Below are 22,150 nucleotides of genomic sequence, written 5' to 3'. Positions count from 1 at the left end.
GAGCAGTTCGTGCATTGAAAAAAAAATAAAACATACCCGTCGTGGACTTGAGCTCGCGTCGCCCTCTATAATCCCCAAGGAGATCTCTGCAGTCCTTTGATTGGTCCTTTTTCTCATAATCATATATACATGTAGCAAGGGGTGGATATCATCACAGTGATAGTAACCACTGGAATATAGTGAATGATGGCATAATTCAAAGATGTACCAGATGACAAATTTAGCTGATAATAGATGAATGAAAATAATAGTTATACATTTTGTTACTGTTTATACACGCAGAATAATGTAGTTACACTGTATATTTATACATCAGATAATGTAGTTACACTGTATATTTATAATACAGAATAATGTAGTTACTCTAGTAATTTGGTATTGGAATTTTTGGTAAATTTTATATATCCGCGATATTCTAGGGGTTACATCCAGCACTGGATTATGTAATAAACTGAAGGTCCTGTGTGCGACAACAGTTGAGCAGGTAATTCTGTGCATTTGAAAAAATAAATAATCAAATAACATTACACCGTGCGTGAGACTTTGAAGCTTCGCGTCGTCCTCTGTAATCCCCAAAGGAGATCTCGATCTGCAGTCCTTTGGTTGGTCATTTTTCTCATAATCATATATACATGTAGTCCAGGAGTGGATATCATCGCAGTGATAGTAACCACTGGAATGTCGTGAATGATGGCATAATTCAAAGATGTACCAGATGACAAATTTAGCTGATACTAGATGGATGAAAATAATAGTTATACATTTTGTTACTGTTTATACACGCAGAATAATGTAGTTACACTGTATACTTATACATACAGAATAATGTAGTTACACTGTATATTTATACATACAGAATAATGTAATTACACTGTATATTTATACATACAGATAATGTAGTTACACTGTATATTTTTGATAGGAGGTTTATGATTTCAATAACTCCACATACAAACAGATGGTGCATTTTTTCATGGCGAACATGAGATAAACATTTATATATATTCCAGATAGGTATGTATTGAAATATGTACAAAAAAACTGTAAATATGGATATCAGTATACCAATATATGCATAACATTTTACTGTAGATATCACAATATACATTCACATTTGTATGTTTTATTAAATATTTGAACAATAGCGATGAATCTTGTTGTTATTGAAGATTTTTTCCACATTTTGTTTTATCATTGAAATCAAGATAATCTTTTCAATTTTAGTCCTAGTTTTCGCTGACAAATGACCTTAGACAGCATAGTCCCGAATGTTTGCACATTTGGCTATGAGACAGACCTCTTTCTGCTAAAATGTCTTACCTGTATGTTCTCGTGTCAGAGCCAGCACAACAGTTAATTGGTGTATAATACATGTACATGACCTCTTGTAACAACCAAGCTGGCCTATTCTATGCAATACCCCCTAAAAGAGCTTGCATCTTTATAAAAGTGAACACTGAAGCGGTCTCATGAAAACTTATTATTATATGGCGACAGCAAAATAATGCTCTTGTAGATATTCGGGGGCATTGTATCGAATATGCTAGCTATAGCTAAAAAAATATAAGATTGGCTGAATATGTAAGAAGTCGTGTAAATTAAGTTCCTGTAGTAATTATGTAGACAGTACTAGTGTTTATGAAAAAGAGAGCAATATCTAAGATAAAGTTTTCCACTTGTTTTCTCCCTTTGAATGAAATTATCTCCTTTGAAGGGAATCTGTGATTACAATTGTACATGTAGTTCAGTCATCGTAATGTTTACATAAATGACTGACATATATTCTTCACTTTACTTTCACAAAAAATCACAGGTTTTTTATTATATCGTTATACAGACACATAGAGGCTATGTACATGTGTATAGTATTACACATGAGGTATCTGTATAAATAGAATAAAAAGTCTGTATGTGAACGATATAATAGCGCAACAAGAATTATGCTAATTTTGATAATTAATTACTACTTTATTGCATACTAAGTGGTTACACATTTGAAAGAAATTAAATATACATTAAAAACAGTCACGTACTAATATTTTGAATTGTAGTGGACCACATTACATTTCAACATACAGTTGTAATATTCAATTTCATAATTAAATTTTGTTCAACATTTTTTCGCCTTCATATACTACAAAGTTAGTTTAACGTCTAGTCAAAGTTGACATATGTAATTTATCTATACACTGAATACATGTGCATGTCTGCCTCTTAAACATATACATGCTGTACATATATACACAGTATGATACATCGGCTACATGCATAACACGTACAAAGTACATACACTGGTTAATTTTGCATTGTAGTGAGAACTTTTGGGGAAAATATTTAAAAGTAAATCATAATGGATTTTTTTTTAAAAATCTTTCAAGACTTTTTTTGTATCTGACGAATAACAAATGATAGGTGGTGGACACCTAGAATAAACTTAAAAGAAAAAGCTTTTGTCATGGAAAAAGCATAATTTAGTACAATCCGGAAAATGTTTGCCTTTAGTGTTTCTTTTTTTTATAGTTTTCGTTTCTCCCATCCATGGGTCGTTTGAACGCTTGTATTTAACGAATTATTTATTAAGCGTCTTGAAGACACAAGCACGCGGAACAAAAATACTTTTTCGAACATCTCGAGTTTGCATGCTACCTGTTCTAGATGAGTTTCGGAAAGGAATATGACCGCTACCCATGAATCGAAAAACAGCCAGCACGATTCAATGCGTGCAATTTGCAGGGAAACGATACACGGTAATGTAATATACAGATATATACTAGCAAATGACATGTTAACGCAGGTAGGTCCTATATCAATGTTATGTCGGTGGTCGATCGCGGGCTGTACAGGTGAATCTACCTGTTCACAGCCACTGAACCATGGCCAGTTGTCTAGTTTTAACAGCTATTTGTATTCCTTAATTTAATTGTCTATAAATGAAATAGGTAACATATACGTTGTCTTACAATTACCCAACTGTACGGTACCTACATTTTTTGTTTAGAGGACGGCTTTAGGGATTAGTAACACCTGGCAGGTGACCAATTCTCGCCAAGTAACCATTCTCGCCATCGCATGTGTATTTGTATGTCTACACGCAAAATTTCACGAATAAAGTCATCTTCTGACAGAAGATGCTACTGATTTCCACAAAAATATTACTTGAAAATCTGTGTGTAATCATGTATAAATACTACCTGCATTAGAGGGTGACAGTGCCTAGTGTCATCCCGAGGATATCAGTCACTGTCACCCAAGACTGCATTAGAGGGTAACACTAGGCACTGCCATCCTCTAATGCAGGTAGTATCTATTTTATTATACCAAAAGTATAAAAAAAAAAACTAGTTTTCAAGTATTTGCAATCTATTGAAACATTTTAACTTGTTTTAGCAAAAGTCGAAAACTCCCCGTCGGCAGTAAAATAGCATATCAGCTTCTACTCAGTAGCGCTTACATTACCATTGTATAATACATTGTCACATCATTGTGAAAAAGAATACTCACAATAAGTATTCAAAGAAATATTCTTGTTATCTTGTCTCCTGCGTTTGTTAAAATCTTAATGTTTTTGTATATCTCAATGAATTTTGGTTTCATCCCGTCGTCTGTTTACAAACATTAGCAACATCACAAAGACGCTTATAATTGCATGTCTTTCGTTCACCTTATCACTGACAGAATTCATAAAATCCGATATATAGCACTTGGGTGGTAAGTGAAAAGGTGTAAACTGAAAGCTCCTTACTTAATTTGAAGAAAGATATTGATAAACAGACTAATTTAGCAAAACTATTACTAAATATGTCCAGATAAATTTTGAAGTGTCGCTTCAAAAAACAAAGATGGCGCCGAAGAAAGAAATGAGTTCGCATCTTTTTCGGGCGGTTAATATTTTGCACTGTCAAAAATACTCTCTCACCCGTTGCTAGGGGGTTGCTACGAACGTGTCTATTGTCTCCTGTTGTTATAATGCTAACTGCCGTGTGATAGTGTAAAATACCAAATATCTCTCGACCAATCACAATGCAGGATTCTCAATTAGAGTATAATAATATAAAATGTCTACTCAAACAATGTTTAAAGATATAACAACATGACGAGACACTTTCAATCATTAAGTCATTTCTAACTCGATATTGCCCATCAGAAGTTTTTCAATGTCGAGATCTGTATATTATTGGATTAACAAAATATCATGTGCTAAAGGCGAGACATTCTTGGCTCCCATTGGCTGTCAAGCTATCGCTATACCAACAGATATAAACATATATACTGACAGAGTGAAAGGAAGGGAAGTAACTCTGATGGACGAGAATGAAGACGAGAATGCATGGGTACTTTGCGAGAATTGGTTGCTGACCATTAGTGGTCATGATCAAGGGACATAATTATGACAAAATATTTTGCTATGTCATCATTTCAGACGTTAAAGGAAAACAAATATGCACATAGGCCATGAATGCTACATGTACTTTGATATTGATTTGATATTACACCAACATTACTGTTCAAGGTTAACATGTCAAGGCAGTTTAGAAGCATTATATACGTTGTGTGGCTGCATACTCAACCCATGTAATCATGTGGAATAAAGCCACATATATAGTAACATGATATCTGAAAGTTGAAGTTAAATATGATGAATTGATCATGACTTGTTTTTTATTTTCTTTCAGGTTATGTTTTTTGGTCCTTATTTCAAGGCCTAGGACCCATGATATGGTTTTACCCACTGAATCAACTGGATATCTCTGGATATGAAGCATTTGCTGCAACATGGTTCTTTCCTATTTTCCTTGGCCATTCAGCTATCCTTCAGCTCATCCAGAAGCCATGGGTCCTAGCTGTTTTACGACTGTTGGTGGTGGGCAGTCTTGCCTCCTTCCAGGCCACTACGACCCTCAGTAGACTTGCCATACTTGCCCTGGGGGTGGGGATCTCTATGTGGGTGTTTACTGCCACACTATGGAACCCGAGTCCCAGGATCAGGTGAGAGGGAGGAAATAAAATAAACGATGTAGCTACTCTACTTTTAAATTATTCAGTTTTAATTAAAAGAAATTTATTTTCAGCCATCTGGTATCTTCATATCTTCAAGGATTTGCAAGCTGAGCTACATTGTCATGAACAAGTTAAAAGTTTTTGACATTTTGATTTTATTGTCAAAATCACTATTTACCTTTTATGATAAATATTTTTTTCAATAATTTAAAAATGATTATAAATAGAACATGCATTTCCCCTGTTGTCATAAAATACACATCTCTATATTGCAACTATATGAACATGTTTACCGGTAGTTCCTTTCATAGTCTAGATATTTGTGTACATTTGACAACTGATTTTGTTTCAGCACAGGTTATGGATTAAAAGGGGTATTGTTATTGTTGCTTACAAATCTATAGCTCTATAAAACTGTGACATTAGTGCCTTCACAGATAAAAGATTACTGCACCAATTAATAACACTATTAACTTACTTTTTGGTTTAGTATAAACTACAATGCCATTATGATCAACAATGGTATCCTGTAGATTATATACACTCCCAAACTTGAGTGCCACTCATGGAGTACATTTCCATCACCTGGCTATATGTATTGTAGATAGTAGTCACTGCTTACAAATAATGTAGTTCTCATCCCCGCTGCAGAAATGACATTGCATTTCTGTGAAAGATGCTTTTATAGTTTTTTTTAGACCAAGACAGTTGTAGTTACAAACTTAAAGTAGTATTATGGTAAGTTGTAAAATACTAAATATATTGTACAATCGCTGTTAGGGTTGGAATTGTCAGTCTGAAGTGAATGGTATATTTTTGGGAACATACATGTATTTTGAAAGCAACAAATTGTATTTTTCTATTGACTTTGTTTTAAAAGGGAGGTACAGTAATTAAAATTAGACTTGTAATTCCGCTCCAATATGATGCTTTTTGGTACGCTTCACCTTCTCGACGCAGGCTTGTTTAAATTGTTTGTTTCAAGGGAAGAAATAAAGAATTCTTCTCAGTTCAATATAATTAAGGGGAGGTAATAGATTAAAGAACACTTCCCTTTCCCACGATATATATTATGGTATATGCTTTTAAAGATAAAGGTAAATGTATACATATTACTAAGTTGAATCGTAATGATATCTGTCAGATATGATTGACTGATTATCAGATGCAATTTAATTGAAAATTTGAAATAATGTAAAGTAAACCTTTTTTGAAGGATTGATTGCTTTTATTTTTAAAACAGATAATTAAGATTCATATATTTGATTCCTTGATGGGCTTATGGCCTTGATGTTTTATTGAGCTGGATCATAGCTGGAAAGTTTGATTAATCAATTACAGAAAATTAACAGCATGTTGTATTAGATTAATTAACCCATTTACCCAGACTGGATCTTAAAAATAACATGTTAATCTAACGTTAATTGTTTTTCAGAACCAACACATTTTGGGGTTTAATACTCGGCCTTATGTTATTTGTGATGTCCCGTATCTGGTATGTGTCCTTCATTCCGACCTGGTGGAGTAATAATTCCAACTCAGCTGTTATCGCCATAGCAATAGTAGCAGTTATAGATCAGATCATATCAGGTCAGTAGACTTTATATTTGTTCAAAGACAACATCATATTGGGTTAGTTGTACTAGTAATATCTGCCGTTTCAAAAACAATTACTTTGACATCATATATAAAAGGGGGGCTATGTATTAAACCATCCTCATGACATAATATTCTGTGATCAGAGGTCAACAGATGGCCAGTTTGTGAGCCATTGGCCACAATGAACCCTGGGAGAGATTGTCTGTTCATAAATGTTTAGTAGATGTACAATTGTTATAGACAAGATCATATCAGGTGTTTTAGACTTTCATTGGGGTTGAACAATAGAGTTGTAGTTGACAGCAAATTAGACAAAGAAACAGGGACATTTATTCCCTACATACCTATGATGGTAATTACTGTAGTTTGTTTATTACCTACATGACTCCACATGATGTTGTATCGGCAATGTTAATAAAATTAAATGCTATTTATTTCACTCGTTCTTGTGTCTGTGTCTACAGGTGCTGATAGTACTGACCACAAGGAAGGTCAGCAGACCTTTGTTGACCGTCCACGCTGGTTGACCACTGCCTTGGGGTTCGGAAGTCTGTTGTATCTCACTCACTGGTGTTTTGGGGAGGTGTCACTGATTACACGATGGACTGTCCGAGGTTACCCATCGCATGGACCTCTTCCGAATCCTTGGGGGTACATTTTCACATTTATCTTTACTAATCCTGGGGGGTACTTCATTCTTGATCATTCCTAATGACTTATATTTGAATTAACATATCTATTGACATTAAAATGTCCTTTGGCGTGAAATAGCTTTCACATAAGTATAAATTATTTGACCTCTTTCAACATCTTCAGGTCACTGGTTAAATTCCTTTATCATAAAAAAGATTTGCAGGGTGGTGAGGTATCAAGTCTTTCTAACATTAGAAAAACAATTTCAAGTATAGTACTAGTATTTCTTTATTAGGACTATCCCTTTGCTCCTCAGATCAAGTAACTTTCAAGATAGCAGTTTTCCTTTGTATTCTTTTGTGGTAATATATGCATGTACATATATTATGTCTTTGAACTCTCAGTGTCTTAACCATAACTTTGTCCTCTGTTTGACTTCCTAATTTTTTTTCCCAGAGCCCCGGTCCTTTTTTGTCTGGCAGTGGGTGTGTACCTGTCACCACGGCGACAGCTAGCCCAAAGTAAAGTCTGGTGGCTGGTGGCACTGGTGGGATTTGCTGCTCTGTACTATCTACCTACCTGGCAGGGATACACTGGTATACATTCCTTAATAAACTTAGTTCAAGATAAATAGTTATTGAAAATATGCACTGTGTGTGACCAATTCATACATTAAAAAGTCATATCACAAGCATTTTTGCTAAAACTTGACACACATTTAAATGTAATAAAGTCATCTATAAAGGCTGTTTTATATACATACAGTATACTGCAAAAATGTATTAGTGATTCTAATTAGCAGGTTTTGTAAGTATGAAGCTCGATGCATGACAAGGGGAGATAACTCTCACTTTTTGATCGTTAAGGAAAGTAAGCATATTTTTCATTGTATAGAACTAAGTATACTAATATTGTGGGGCACACCACAAAGTTAAAAATGAAAATTGATGAAATCATTTTAGGTGCAATTTCAATTTTCTTTTAGTCTATGACATTATTTCTGATACTGATAGTATTGTAACGTGTGATTATTAACACTATTAGTCTATGACATTATTTCTGATACTGATAGTATTATAACGTGTGATTATTAACACTATGAGTCTATGACATTATTTCTGATACTGATAGTATTGTAACGTGTGATTATTAATACTATGAGTCTATGACATTATTTCTGATACTGATAGTATTATAACGTGTGATTATTAACACTTTGAGTCTATGACATTATTTCTGTTACTGATAGTATTATAAAGTGTGATTATTTATACTATGTTATAGGGGGACTAGTTCTGGCTGTGTATACCACGTCCATCTGGCCAGAGATGACTGACCGATTGACCCTCTGTCCTCCAGTGAGAACCCTTGTTGTGGTAATGTTAGTGTACCTTGTCCAGATCTTTTTCTTCGTTTGGACGGTGGCCTATAACTTTGTCCCTGGAGGGGTGTACACACGAGAACATACAGATTACCTCATAGTGGCCGTGATGGGAGGAATCTTCCTCGGACTGTTTGCAGGTAATTATATAAGGACTGTTACTTCTTCATTAGTATCTCTTTATTGCATATCACAGAGTTACCTCCCTTTTGGGTAAATATCTATTGTGACACAGAGTTACCTCCCTTTTGGGTAGATATCTATTGTGACACAGAGTTACTTCCCTTTCAGGTAGATATCTATTGTGATGACATTATTTTGTAGGCAAAATTTATGTTGTTTTCTCTGAAAAGTATGACATTACGCTCACAAACACATAATCATGATGTCACAATCAATACCTACCTGTAAGGACAGACAACTCTGTAATATGCATATACAAAGTAAGAGTATAGATGTGCTGAAATGTTTTCAAATTGATGACACAACGCTATGTGGAGTTATATGAGGAAGACATTTCAAAGAGTTGGGTGATAATCATTGTAATTAATTTCAAAATTTTAGCTTATTTAAAAATAATATGCTATGTCATACTTGACAGTACATCAGTGTGTACCTTGTCATAAAAATGGTGACTTTTTTCATCATCATTTCTTGTGAATCTTATTAGAGGAATTTTTTTTGAATTAAACAATATTAATTTTAATTTGATTTTACCCCTTTTGAACTAAGAAATATGAATCATAAACCTTATAGACCATTGGAAAAGAGAATTTTCTATAGCATATAACAAGGAGAAAATCAGATACATGTTTAACCAGTAAAAACAAATTTCACTACAGGTGGACAGAAAACAGTTCCGAGTCACACAGCACACGCTGAAATTAACAACAATAGTAACACAACAAATCAGCCAACCAACGCTGACATCAACAATAACAGGATGCCGTCCAGAAAAGTACTGTCAGGTGAGAACTCGACAACCAGTATAGGGGAGTCTGAATTTTATTAAAATAATGTTACATATACTCAGCTGCAGTTAGTTCTATCAATGTAATAGAGGTATCGGCTTGAACTATGTTGTATTCTGTGTCTTGATAAGATATGTGTACATGGGCTGGGTTGTTATAGTGTTTTAATATATTGTATCATTAGCTCACCTGGTCCTAAGGACCAAGGTGAGCTAATGCCATACCGTGGTGTCCGTCGTCCGTCAGCAATTGACTTCTTCTCCATAACCGCTTGTCAGAATGCAACAAAATTTGACTGGTAGCATCCTTATGGGTTACTGACTGAACTGAAAAGTTTACAAATGATGGGGCTAAGCATGGGATAACACCCATAATGCAATGGTAGCATCCTTATAGGGTGGGGATTCAAAATTGTACAAATGATTGGGCTGACTCTCCAGGGGCCTGAGGGGTGGGGTCAAAAGGGGTCGATTTGGCTATTTCCATTTAAACAACTTCTTCTCTTAGAGTAAGCATGGGATAGCACTCATAATGCAATAGTAGCATCCTTATAGGATGGGGATTCAAAATTGTACTAATGATGGAGCTGACCCACCAGGGGCCGGAGGGGAGGGGTCAAAAGGGGTCAATTTGGCTATTTCCATAAAAATGACTTCTTCTCTGCAACTTAGCATGGGAGAGCACTCATAATGCAATAGTAGTATCCTTATAGTGTAGGGATTCAAAATTGTACAAATGAATGATGTGGTTGACCCCCGGGGGCTGAGGAATGGGTTCAAAAGGAACCAATTTGGCTGTTACCATATTAACAACTTATTCTCTCCTACTAAGCATGGGATAGCACTCATAATGCAATGGAAGCATCCTTATAGTGTGGGGATTCAAAATTGTAAAAATGATAGGGCTGACCCTCCGGGAGCCTTAGGCCAGGGGCCTAAAAGCTTAATTAGGCTACAATTTTCATATAAATTACTTCCTATCTGAAAATTTGTATTGGATAGCGTATTCGTATGGTATCTATAGCATCATTATATGGTTGGGATTCAACATTAAACAAATCGTGGGGTCAAGTTTGCTATCTTTTTTTTAATTGTAAGAGTCTTTGTGATTATTGAGTCACTAATTACTAAATTACAGAAATACTCAAAATAAAAAAAAAACAGGTGAGGGATACTCTGGGCATCTTGTTTTTTGCTTGCTCTGATAGACTGCAGCTGGTATCTCTTCAGAAGTTTAGATGACGCCAAGTTGCTTTACTTTAATGTAGACCAAAATTTGCTTTATGTAACATATCTTAAAAATATTAATGACTATCTCTTGGTGCCAAGTAGCTTTACTCTAATGTAGACCAACATTTGCTTCAGGTAACTTATTTTAAAAAATCTTGATAACTACAGTACGGTATTTCTTGGTATATACATACATGAACTTGTAAGATACTTCAATTGACCTACTCATGATACTGTTTATGTGAAGTTACTAAACTTATTTTCTAGTGTTGGTAGCAGTTACATGTGCTGGTTTGTTGGGATTTGCTGCCAGATATCCCTCAATGCCGTCAAATATAAAACAGATGCCACAGGACCCAGATCAGGTAGACTCATTTGATTATTTCCTAATAATTCTTTGAAGTACATTTCAATATTAAGACATTTTACTTTCCTATTCCATCAAGTATACAAGCTCATGCTACATTTTATAAAAGCTAAGCTTCCTTCAACTCTACTACATCCACCATCAACAAACCTCTTCAAATTACTTCCAAAATGGTCCAAGATAAATTATACTAGTTAGTATTTCTAAACAAGTAGTTTTACTAGGCTGAAATAAAATTAAATCAATTCTTCAATGACTAATTACTGTTCCTTATTGGTTGTCTACAACAGCATGTTGTTCATTTATTAAAGATTTGGGTTATTCCCCTTTTACAATATGAAGGAATGAAATGTTCAGACTAGCTGTTATTCTCTAGCTCTGTCTATTCAACTTGCCACTTGATAAACTGTCAATCCATGATCAGGACCATACATGCAATTTGAAAAAATCAATGTTTTTTTTCAATGTTTACCCACAAAAGTCTCTGGTTAGCCTCATCAATGTGTATGTTTTGCTCCTCTCATCAATGTGTATGTTTTGCTCCTCTCATCAATGTGTATGTTTAGCTCCTCTCATCAATGTGTATGTTTTGCTCCTCTCATCAATGTGTATGTTTTGCTCCTCTCATCAATGTGTATGCTTTGCTCCTCTCATCAATGTGTATGTTTTGCTCCTCTCATCAATGTGTATGTTTTGCTCCTCTCATCAATGTGTATGTTTTGCTCCTCTCATCAATGTGTATATTTTGCTCCTCTCATCAATGTGTATATTTTGCTCCTCTCATCAATGTATATGTTTTGCTCCTCTCATCAATGTGTATGTTTTGCTCCTCTCATCAATGTGTATGTTTTGCTCCTCTCATCAATGTGTATATTTTGCTCCTCTCATCAAGTGTTTTTGTCTTCCAATGTGTATTTTGCTCCTCTCATCAATGTGTATGTTTTGCTCCTCTCATCAATGTGTATGTTTTGCTCTTCATCAATGTGTATGTTTTGCTCCTCTCATCAATGTGTATGTTTTGCTCCTCTCATCAATGTGTATGTTTTGCTCCTCTCATCAATGTGTATGTTTTGCTCTCTCATCAATGTGTATGTTCTTCTCTCAATGTGTATGTTTGCTCCTCTCATCATCAATGTGTATGTTTTGCTCCTCTCATCAATGTGTATGTTTTGCTCCTCTCATCAATGTGTTTTGCTCCTCTCATCAATGTGTATGTTTTGCTCCTCTCATCAATGTGTATGTTTTGCTCCTCTCATCAATGTGTATGTTTTGCTCCTCTCATCAATGTGTATGTTTTGCTCCTCTCATCAATGTGTATGTTTTGCTCCTCTCATCAATGTGTATGTTTTGCTCCTCTCATCAATGTGTATGTTTTGCTCCTCTCATCAATGTGATGTATGTTTTTGCTCCTCTCATCAATGTGTATGTTTTGCTCCTCTCATCAATGTGTATGTTTTGCTCCTCTCATCAATGTGTATGTTTTGCTCCTCTCATCAATGTGTATGTTTTGCTCCTCTCATCAATGTGTATGTTTTGCTCCTCTCATCAATGTGTATGTTTTGCTCCTCTCATCAATGTGTATGTTTTGCTCCTCTCATCAATGTGTATGTTTTGCTCCTCTCATCAATGTGTATGTTTTGCTCCTCTCATCAATGTGTATGCTTTGCTCCTCTCATCAATGTGTATGTTTTGCTCCTCTCATCAATGTGTATGTTTTGCTCCTCTCATCAATGTGTATGTTTTGCTCCTCTCATCAATGTGTATGTTTTGCTCCTCTCATCAATGTGTATGTTTTGCTCCTCTCATCAATGTGTATGCTTTTGCTCCTCTCATCAATGTGTATGCTTTGCTCCTCTCATCAATGTGTATGTTTTGCTCCTCTCATCAATGTGTATGTTTTGCTCCTCTCATCAATGTGTATGTTTTGCTCCTCTCATCAATGTGTATGTTTTGCTCCTCTCATCAATGTGTATGTTTTGCTCCTCTCATCAATGTGTATGTTTTGCTCCTCTCATCAATGTGTATGTTTTGCTCCTCTCATCAATGTGTATGTTTTGCTCCTCTCATCAATGTGTATGTTTTGCTCCTCTCATCAATGTGTATGTTTTGCTCCTCTCATCAATGTGTATGTTTTGCTCCTCTCATCAATGTGTATGTTTTGCTCCTCTCATCAATGTGTATGTTTTGCTCCTCTCATCAATGTGTATGTTTTGCTCCTCTCATCAATGTGTATGTTTTGCTCCTCTCATCAATGTGTATGTTTTGCTCCTCTCATCAATGTGTATGTTTTGCTCCTCTCATCAATGTGTATGTTTTGCTCCTCTCATCAATGTGTATGTTTGCTCCTCTCATCAATGTGTATGTTTTGCTCCTCTCATCAATGTGTATGTTTTGCTCCTCTCATCAATGTGTATGTTTTGCTCCTCTCATCAATGTGTATGTTTTGCTCCTCTCATCAATGTGTATGTTTTGCTCCTCTCATCAATGTGTATGCTTTGCTCCTCTCATCAATGTGTATGTTTTGCTCCTCTCATCAATGTGTATGTTTTGCTCCTCTCATCAATGTGTATGTTTTGCTCCTCTCATCAATGTGTATGTTTTGCTCCTCTCATCACAATGTGTATGTTTTGCTCCTCTCATCAATGTGTATGTTTTGCTCCTCTCATCAATGTGTATGTTTTGCTCCTCTCATCAATGTGTATGTTTTGCTCCTCTCATCAATGTGTATGTTTTGCTCCTCTCATCAATGTGTATGTTTTGCTCCTCTCATCAATGTGTATGTTTTGCTCCTCTCATCAATGTGTATGTTTTGCTCCTCTCATCAATGTGTATGTTTGCTCCTCTCATCAATGTGTATGTTTTGCTCCTCTCATCAATGTGTGTGTATGTTTTGCTCCTCTCATCAATGTGTATGTTTTGCTCCTCTCATCAATGTGTATGTTTTGCTCCTCTCATCAATGTGTATGTTTTGCTCCTCTCATCAATGTGTATGTTTTGCTCCTCTCATCAATGTGTATGTTTTGCTCCTCTCATCAATGTGTATGTTTTTGCTCCTCTCATCAATGTGTATGTTTTGCTCCTCTCATCAATGTGTATGTTTTGCTCCTCTCATCAATGTGTATGTTTTGCTCCTCTCATCAATGTGTATGTTTTGCTCCTCTCATCAATGTGTATGTTTTGCTCCTCTCATCATCATGTGTGTGTATGTTTTGCTCCTCTCATCAATGTGTATGTTTTGCTCCTCTCATCAATGTGTATGTTTTGCTCCTCTCATCAATGTGTATGTTTTGCTCCTCTCATCAATGTGTATGTTTTGCTCCTCTCATCAATGTGTATGTTTTGCTCCTCTCATCAATGTGTATGTTTTGCTCCTCTCATCAATGTGTATGTATGTTTTGCTCCTCTCATCAATGTGTATGTTTTGCTCCTCTCATCAATGTGTATGTTTTGCTCCTCTCATCAATGTGTATGTTTTGCTCCTCTCATCAATGTGTATGTTTGCTCCTCTCATCAATGTTATGTTTGCTCCTCTCATCAATGTGTATGTTTTGCTCCTCTCATCAATGTGTATGTTTTGCTCCTCTCATCAATGTGTATGTTTTGCTCCTCTCATCAATGTTTTGCTCCTCTCATCAATGTGTATGTTTGCTCCTCTCATCAATGTGTATGTTTTGCTCCTCTCATCAATGTGTATGTTTTGCTCCTCTCATCAATGTGTATGTTTTGCTCCTCTCATCAATGTGTATGTTTTGCTCCTCTCATCAATGTGTATGTTTTGCTCCTCTCATCAATGTGTATGTTTTGCTCCTCTCATCAATGTGTATGTTTTGCTCCTCTCATCAATGTGTATGTTTTGCTCCTCTCATCAATGTGTATGTTTGCTCTCTCATCAATGTGTATGCTTTGCGCCTCTCGTCAATGTGTATGCTTTGCGCCTTTCATCAATGTGTATGCTTTGCTCCTCACGTCAATGTGTATGATTTGCTCCTCTCATCAATGTGTATGCTTTGCTCCTCTCATCAATGTGTATGTTTTGCTCCTCTCATCAATGTGTATGTTTTGCTCCTCTCATCAATGTGTATGTTTGCTCCTCTCATCACATGTGTATGTTTTGCTCCTCTCATCAATGTGTATGTTTTGCTCCTCTCATCAATGTGTATGTTTTGCTCCTGTATTTTGCTCCTCTCATCAATGTGTATGTTTTGCTCCTCTCATCAATGTGTATGTTTTGCTCCTCTCATCAATGTGTATGTTTTGCTCCTCTCATCAATGTGTATGTTTTGCTCCTCTCATCAATGTGTATGTTTTGCTCCTCTCATCAATGTGTATGTTTGCCCTCTCATCAATGTTATGTTTGCTCCTCTCATCAATGTGTATGTTTTGCTCCTCTCATCAATGTGTATGTTTTGCTCCTCTCATCAATGTGTATGTTTTGCTCCTCTCATCAATGTGTATGTTTTGCTCCTCTCATCAATGTGTATGTTTTGCTCCTCTCATCAATGTGTATGTTTTGCTCCTCTCATCAATGTGTATGTTTTGCTCCTCTCATCAATGTGTATGTTTTGCTCCTCTCATCAATGTGTATGTTTTGCTCCTCTCCATCAATGTGTATGTTTTGCTCCTCTCATCAATGTGTATGTTTTGCTCCTCTCATCAATGTGTATGTTTTGCTCCTCTCATCAATGTGTATGTTTTGCTCCTCTCATCAATGTGTATGTTTTGCTCCTCTCATCAATGTGTATGTTTTGCTCCTCTCATCAATGTGTATGTTTTGCTCCTCTCATCAATGTGTATGTTTTGCTCCTCTCATCAATGTGTATTTTTGCTCCTCTCATCAATGTGTATGTTTTGCTCCTCTCATCAATGTGTATGTTTTGCTCCTCTCATCAATGTGTATGTTTTGCTCCTCTCATCAATGTGTATGTTTTGCTCCTCTCATCAATGTGTATGTTTTGCTCCTCTCATCAATGTGTATGCTTTGCTCCTCTCATCAATGTGTATGCTTTTTGCTCCTCTCATCAATGTGTATGTTTTGCTCCTCTCATCAATGTGTATGTTTTTGCTCCTCTCATCAATGTGTATGTTTTGCTCCTCTCATCAATGTGTATGTTTTGCTCCTCTCATCAATGTGTATGTTTTGCTCCTCTCATCAATGTGTATGTTTTGCTCCTCTCATCAATGTGTATGTTTTGCTCCTCTCATCAATGTGTATGTTTTGCTCCTCTCATCAATGTGTATGTTTTGCTCCTCTCATCAATGTGTATGTTTTGCTCCTCTCATCAATGTGTATGTTTTGCTCCTCTCATCAATGTGTATGTTTTGCTCCTCTCATCAATGTGTATGTTTTGCTCCTCTCATCAATGTGTATGTTTTGCTCCTCTCATCAATGTGTATGTTTTGCTCCTCTCATCAATGTGTATGTTTTGCTCCTCTCATCAATGTGTATGTTTTGCTCCTCTCATCAATGTGTATGTTTTGCTCCTCTCATCAATGTGTATGTTTTGCTCCTCTCATCAATGTGTATGTTTTGCTCCTCTCATCAATGTGTATGCTTTGCTCCTCTCATCAATGTGTATGTTTGCTCCTCTCATCAATGTGTATGTTTTGCTCCTCTCATCAATGTGTATGTTTTGCTCCTCTCATCAATGTGTATGTTTTGCTCCTCTCATCAATGTGTATGTTTTGCTCCTCTCATCAATGTGTATGTTTTGCTCCTCTCATCAATGTGTATGTTTTGCTCCTCTCATCAATGTGTATGTTTTGCTCCTCTCATCAATGTGTATGTTTTGCTCCTCTCATCAATGTGTATGTTTTTGCTCCTCTCATCAATGTGTATGTTTTGCTCCTCTATCAATGTGTATTTTGCTCTCATCAATGTGTATGTTTTGCTCCTCTCATCAATGTGTATGTTTTGCTCCTCTCATCAATGTGTATGTTTTGCTCCTCTCATCAATGTGTATGTTTTGCTCCTCTCATCAATGTGTATGTTTTGCTCCTCTCATCAATGTGTATGTTTTGCTCCTCTCATCAATGTGTATGTTTTGCTCCTCTCATCAATGTGTATGTTTTGCTCCTCTCATCAATGTGTATGTTTTGCTCCTCTCATCAATGTGTATGTTTTGCTCCTCTCATCAATGTGTATGTTTTGCTCCTCTCATCAATGTGTATGTTTTGCTCCTCTCATCAATGTGTATGTTTTGCTCCTCTCATCAATGTGTATGTTTTGCTCCTCTCATCAATGTGTATGTTTTGCTCCTCTCATCAATGTGTATGTTTTGCTCCTCTCATCAATGTGTATGTTTTGCTCCTCTCATCAATGTGTATGTTTGCTCCTCTCATCAATGTGTATGTTTTGCTCTCTCACATGTTAGTTTGCTCCTCTCATCAATGTGTATGTTTTGCTCCTCTCATCAATGTGTATGTTTTGCTCCTCTCATCAATGTGTATGTTTTTTGCTCCTCTCATCAATGTGTATGTTTTGCTCCTCTCATCAATGTGTATGTTTTGCTCCTCTCATCAATGTGTATGTTTTGCTCCTCTCATCAATGTGTATGTTTTGCTCCTCTCATCAATGTGTATGTTTTGCTCCTCTCATCAATGTGTATGTTTTGCTCCTCTCATCAATGTGTATGTTTTGCTCCTCTCATCAATGTGTATGTTTTGCTCCTCTCATCAATGTGTATGTTTTGCTCCTCTCATCAATGTGTATGCTTTGCTCCTCTCATCAATGTGTATGTTTTGCTCCTCTCATCAATGTGTATGCTTTGCTCCTCTCATCAATGTGTATGCTTTGCTCCTCTCATCAATGTGTATGCTTTGCTCCTCTCATCAATGTGTATGCTTTGCTCCTCTCATCAATGTGTATGTTTTGCTCCTCTCACCAATGTGTATGTTTTGCTCCTCTCATCAATGTGTATGTTTTGCTCCTCTCATCAATGTGTATGTTTTGCTCCTCTCATCAATGTGTATGTTTTGCTCCTCTCATCAATGTGTATGTTTTGCTCCTCTCATCAATGTGTATGTTTTGCTCCTCTCATCAATGTGTATGTTTTGCTCCTCTCATCAATGTGTATGTTTTGCTCCTCTCATCAATGTGTATGTTTTGCTCCTCTCATCAATGTGTATGTTTTGCTCCTCTCATCAATGTGTATGTTTTGCTCCTCTCATCAATGTGTATGTTTTGCTCTCTCTCCCTCTCATCAATGTGTATGTTTTGCTCCTCTCTCATCAATGTGTATGTTTTGCTCCTCTCATCAATGTGTATGTTTTGCTCCTCTCATCAATGTGTATGTTTTGCTCCTCTCATCAATGTGTATGTTTTGCTCCTCTCATCAATGTGTATGTTTTGCTCCTCTCATCAATGTGTATGTTTTGCTCCTCTCATCAATGTGTATGTTTTGCTCCTCTCATCAATGTGTATGCTCCTTTCATCAATGTGTATGCTTTGCTCCTCTCATCAATGTGTATGCTTTGCTCCTCTCATCAATGTGTATGCTTTGCTCCTCTCATCAATGTGTATGTTTTGCTCCTCTCATCAATGTGTATGCTTTGCTCCTCTCATCAATGTGTATGCTTTGCTCCTCTCATCAATGTGTATGCTTTGCTCCTCTCATCAATGTGTATGCTTTGCTCCTCTCATCAATGTGTATGCTTTGCTCCTCTCATCAATGTGTATGTTTTGCTCCTCTCATCAATGTGTATGTTTTGCTCCTCTCATCAATGTGTATGTTTTGCTCCTCTCATCAATGTGTATGTTTTGCTCCTCTCATCAATGTGTATGTTTTGCTCCTCTCATCAATGTGTATGTTTTGCTCCTCTCATCAATGTGTATGTTTTGCTCCTCTCATCAATGTGTATGCTTTGGTTCTGACAGCCTCGAATATTTACTTCCATGATATGGACCTACCACTTTGGCTATGATAACGAAGGCTGGCCTAGTTTGGAGAGATCAGCGGAGCTAATCAAGGACACTGGGGCTGATGTTGTGACCCTTCTTGAGAGTGATGCATCCAAACCTTTCCTTGGTAACAATGATCTTGGCCTCTGGCTTGGTGAGAGGCTGAACATGTATGTGGACTTTGGACCTTCCACCAAAGACCACACCTGGGGGTAAGTCTTGCACTAAGAGTATAAAGAATCTGTTTTTTTTTTTAATTTTTTAAGAGAGATAGGGTTCCTTTCTTTTGGTCCATTAAGTCATTGTAAGGAGAACTCTACAACTCTTATGGTTACATTCTTGTCCAGGGAGTGCGAAGGAATGTCTTTGTACAAGGAGAGACAAGTTTCAGGCAAGTCCTCTTGTCCTGAGAGCAAAAACTGTGTTTTATTTGGAGGGAAGCATTTAGAAATCCTTTCTTTTGTTTCATAACGTCATTGTAAGGACATTTGCATGTCATCTCAAAAATAAAATCCTATGGAAAATAATAATGTAATGTAATCTCTTGTTTCATTTTGTTGTCCTAGTTTTAATACTGTATTTTATTTGGTTACATTTCAGAAACTTGATTTTATCTAAATATCCAATCCTTAAATCTACCCACCATCTGCTGCCTTCACCCCACGGTAAGGTGTTTTTTTTCTTTTATCATGTATACTTCTGTTGAACCTAAGTAGCATTCTACTCTACAAATTGATCAATTTAGACAAAAAAATAGTTATAATCAGTTACAATTGTCCTTTTTGGGAAAAATTATCTAATTTCAAATTATAATTTATATGATCACAGATATGAAAAAAAAAGTTAACTTGTATTTTAAACAGGAGAACTAGCACCAGCAGTGACTGCCAGTATCAACATTAGTGGTCAAGCCGTGGATTTTGTGGTCACTCACATGGGGAATGACCGGGACATTCTGGATAGGAAGCTGCAGGCTAAATTTCTGGCTAAAGAACTGCACAAAAGGTAAAAAATAAATCTCCATTAATTAATAAATGAAGTTATGATTAGGGCTTATGATAGTTTCATTTCAAATAATAAAGTAGTACTGTTCATGTATTACCAGAAATGATTTATCATGAACACAATATTGTTATTATGATTAATGTATTTCTCTTTGAAGCAACTAGGCCATAGTTTGTCTGGGTTTACTTATTACATGTAATTATCATATATTAAGAAGTCTGCTTTGTTATCTGTTTCTCTAATTTCTCTAATACTTAAGCATTGGTTGTCATATTATTGACATTCATTAATGTGTAACATACATTGGGTGTGCTAGCATATCAAGCGCACCATGATAGATATGCTAGAACACCAAATGTATGTTTCACACCAATGCATGACAAAAATATGACAACCAATGCTTATATTTACATTTAAAGTAGTCATTATCGTTTTGATAAAAGAAAAAAATAGATAAGAAATTTAGCATGAAAATACTGGTAAAACTTAAACGTCTGCATAGACAAAAATAATATCAGTCAATGGAACAGCCTTTGATTGGGCGGGAAATACTGGGTGCCACTGGCTTCCCGTGTGTTGTTATAGACAATCGACTAAACAATAGCTGTGGATGAAATAGTCCTATCAATAAACCAGATATACAAATATAAATACACGTCAATCCATTTTAAATATTTTGATTAGAATATGTTTTCATATTGATCAATTTTAAGAATATTTTAACATTTTTTTTCAGTGAATTCTCTCATTGACTTAAACCCATTGTTTTCATGACCTCTTGAACTCTGATTATGGTATTAGTACGCCACAGCCAAACTGCAAACGTTAATATTGGAAAATACATACATTGGGCTTAGTAGCAACATATAGGTACTGTGCAGTGGCAATGTAAATATAGGTAGATACAAAGTTGTTACAATTTGTCATTTGTGTATTCTTTTCTTGAGGTTGATTTTTGTACTGTTTAAACTTGTTGAACTTTGTAGTCCAAACCCTGTGATATTTCTGGGCTATGTGACCTCGTATCCCGGTAGCCGTGACTACAAGCAGCTGCTGAAGAAAGGTCGGGTCAGGGACATTGACGAAACTGACTGGGACAGATGGTGCGAGTATATCATGTACAGAGACCTTATCAGGTAAATGCTGGAATGTTTATGATCATTAGTAATGTCTTCTAAGTAGTTTTCTAGTATTTGTAACAGGAGAGGAAAAATGCAAAGGCTAGATCAGGACTGGAACCTGGATCTATGAACTAACACTAGCTAGATACTCTACCAATATTGAACTACCTATAGGTAGCTGGTGGTCGATATTTGACCCAGTCTAGTTCTGCTACACTCTTCCATCCTTCCTCCAAGTTTGTTATTAGGGAGGAGAAAATGTAGCAGCCAGACTGGAGATGGAATGCAGGACCTCCAAACACTAGCCAGATGCTCTACCGATTGAGCTAACAGTCAAGTTTCACTATATGAATGAATTCTTTTTGAATTCTATTGAATTATTTTAAGATAAGTGATAATTATTGTTATTTCGACAGACTTGGATATGCCAGAATCACCCATGGAGGTCTCAGTGACACGGAAGTCCAACTAGCAAAGTTCCAGATTCCAGATGATCTCAATGATTTCAAGGACAACACTAGGGTGGTTACAGATCCCAGCAGGGTTAACAAAAGTCTTCACTTTAACAAAAGGTGAATTTGTGTTTACAATTTAAAAGTTAGTTATGGAAATTTATCATTATAAAGCAACATTTCAAGCAAAAAATAATTCTTTACTTTAGTAAAACGTGACTTTACGTTTACAATTTATAAGTTTGTCATGGAAATTAATCATTATTAAGCCACACTTTAAAAGCAAAAATTTCATTTATTTGTCAAATTGATATATTTATGATAATATATCTGATTTAAATAAAAGGTGTGCTCAGTAATAACATATTGCACTAAAAAAAACCACAAAATAGAAGATTTCCAGGACTCATGTACTACATAAGGCTAGATGAAATAGATTTTTTCCAGATTTCCTTGAATTTTACAGAATTTGTTCCATATTGTTATTTTGAAGCCTG

At 36.0% G+C, this 22,150-nt stretch overlaps 1 protein-coding gene across 1 annotated transcript in view; it reads left to right on the top strand.

The window, feature by feature from the left end:
• The first annotated feature begins 2,566 nt into the window (after positions 1-2,566).
• Positions 2,567-22,150, top strand: part of LOC138327750 (PGAP2-interacting protein-like) — a 28,127-nt gene continuing 8,543 nt past the window's right edge. Inside the window, exons 1-13 of the mRNA XM_069274091.1 lie at positions 2,567-2,747; positions 4,674-4,986; positions 6,434-6,588; positions 7,062-7,248; positions 7,687-7,826; positions 8,515-8,751; positions 9,454-9,579; positions 11,079-11,176; positions 19,052-19,287; positions 19,676-19,740; positions 19,939-20,080; positions 21,067-21,216; positions 21,618-21,773. Coding sequence (XP_069130192.1) covers positions 2,675-2,747; positions 4,674-4,986; positions 6,434-6,588; positions 7,062-7,248; positions 7,687-7,826; positions 8,515-8,751; positions 9,454-9,579; positions 11,079-11,176; positions 19,052-19,287; positions 19,676-19,740; positions 19,939-20,080; positions 21,067-21,216; positions 21,618-21,773 — 2,078 coding nt within the window. The 5' untranslated portion in view covers positions 2,567-2,674. The remainder of the gene's footprint in view (positions 2,748-4,673; positions 4,987-6,433; positions 6,589-7,061; positions 7,249-7,686; positions 7,827-8,514; positions 8,752-9,453; positions 9,580-11,078; positions 11,177-19,051; positions 19,288-19,675; positions 19,741-19,938; positions 20,081-21,066; positions 21,217-21,617; positions 21,774-22,150) is intronic.

Source organism: Argopecten irradians, chromosome 7, assembly GCF_041381155.1.
Source record: "Argopecten irradians isolate NY chromosome 7, Ai_NY, whole genome shotgun sequence".
NCBI classification, from domain to species: Eukaryota; Metazoa; Mollusca; class Bivalvia; order Pectinida; family Pectinidae; genus Argopecten; species Argopecten irradians.
The sequence above is the reverse complement of the archived record's forward strand: the minus strand, read 5'-3'. Positions and strand labels throughout refer to the sequence as shown.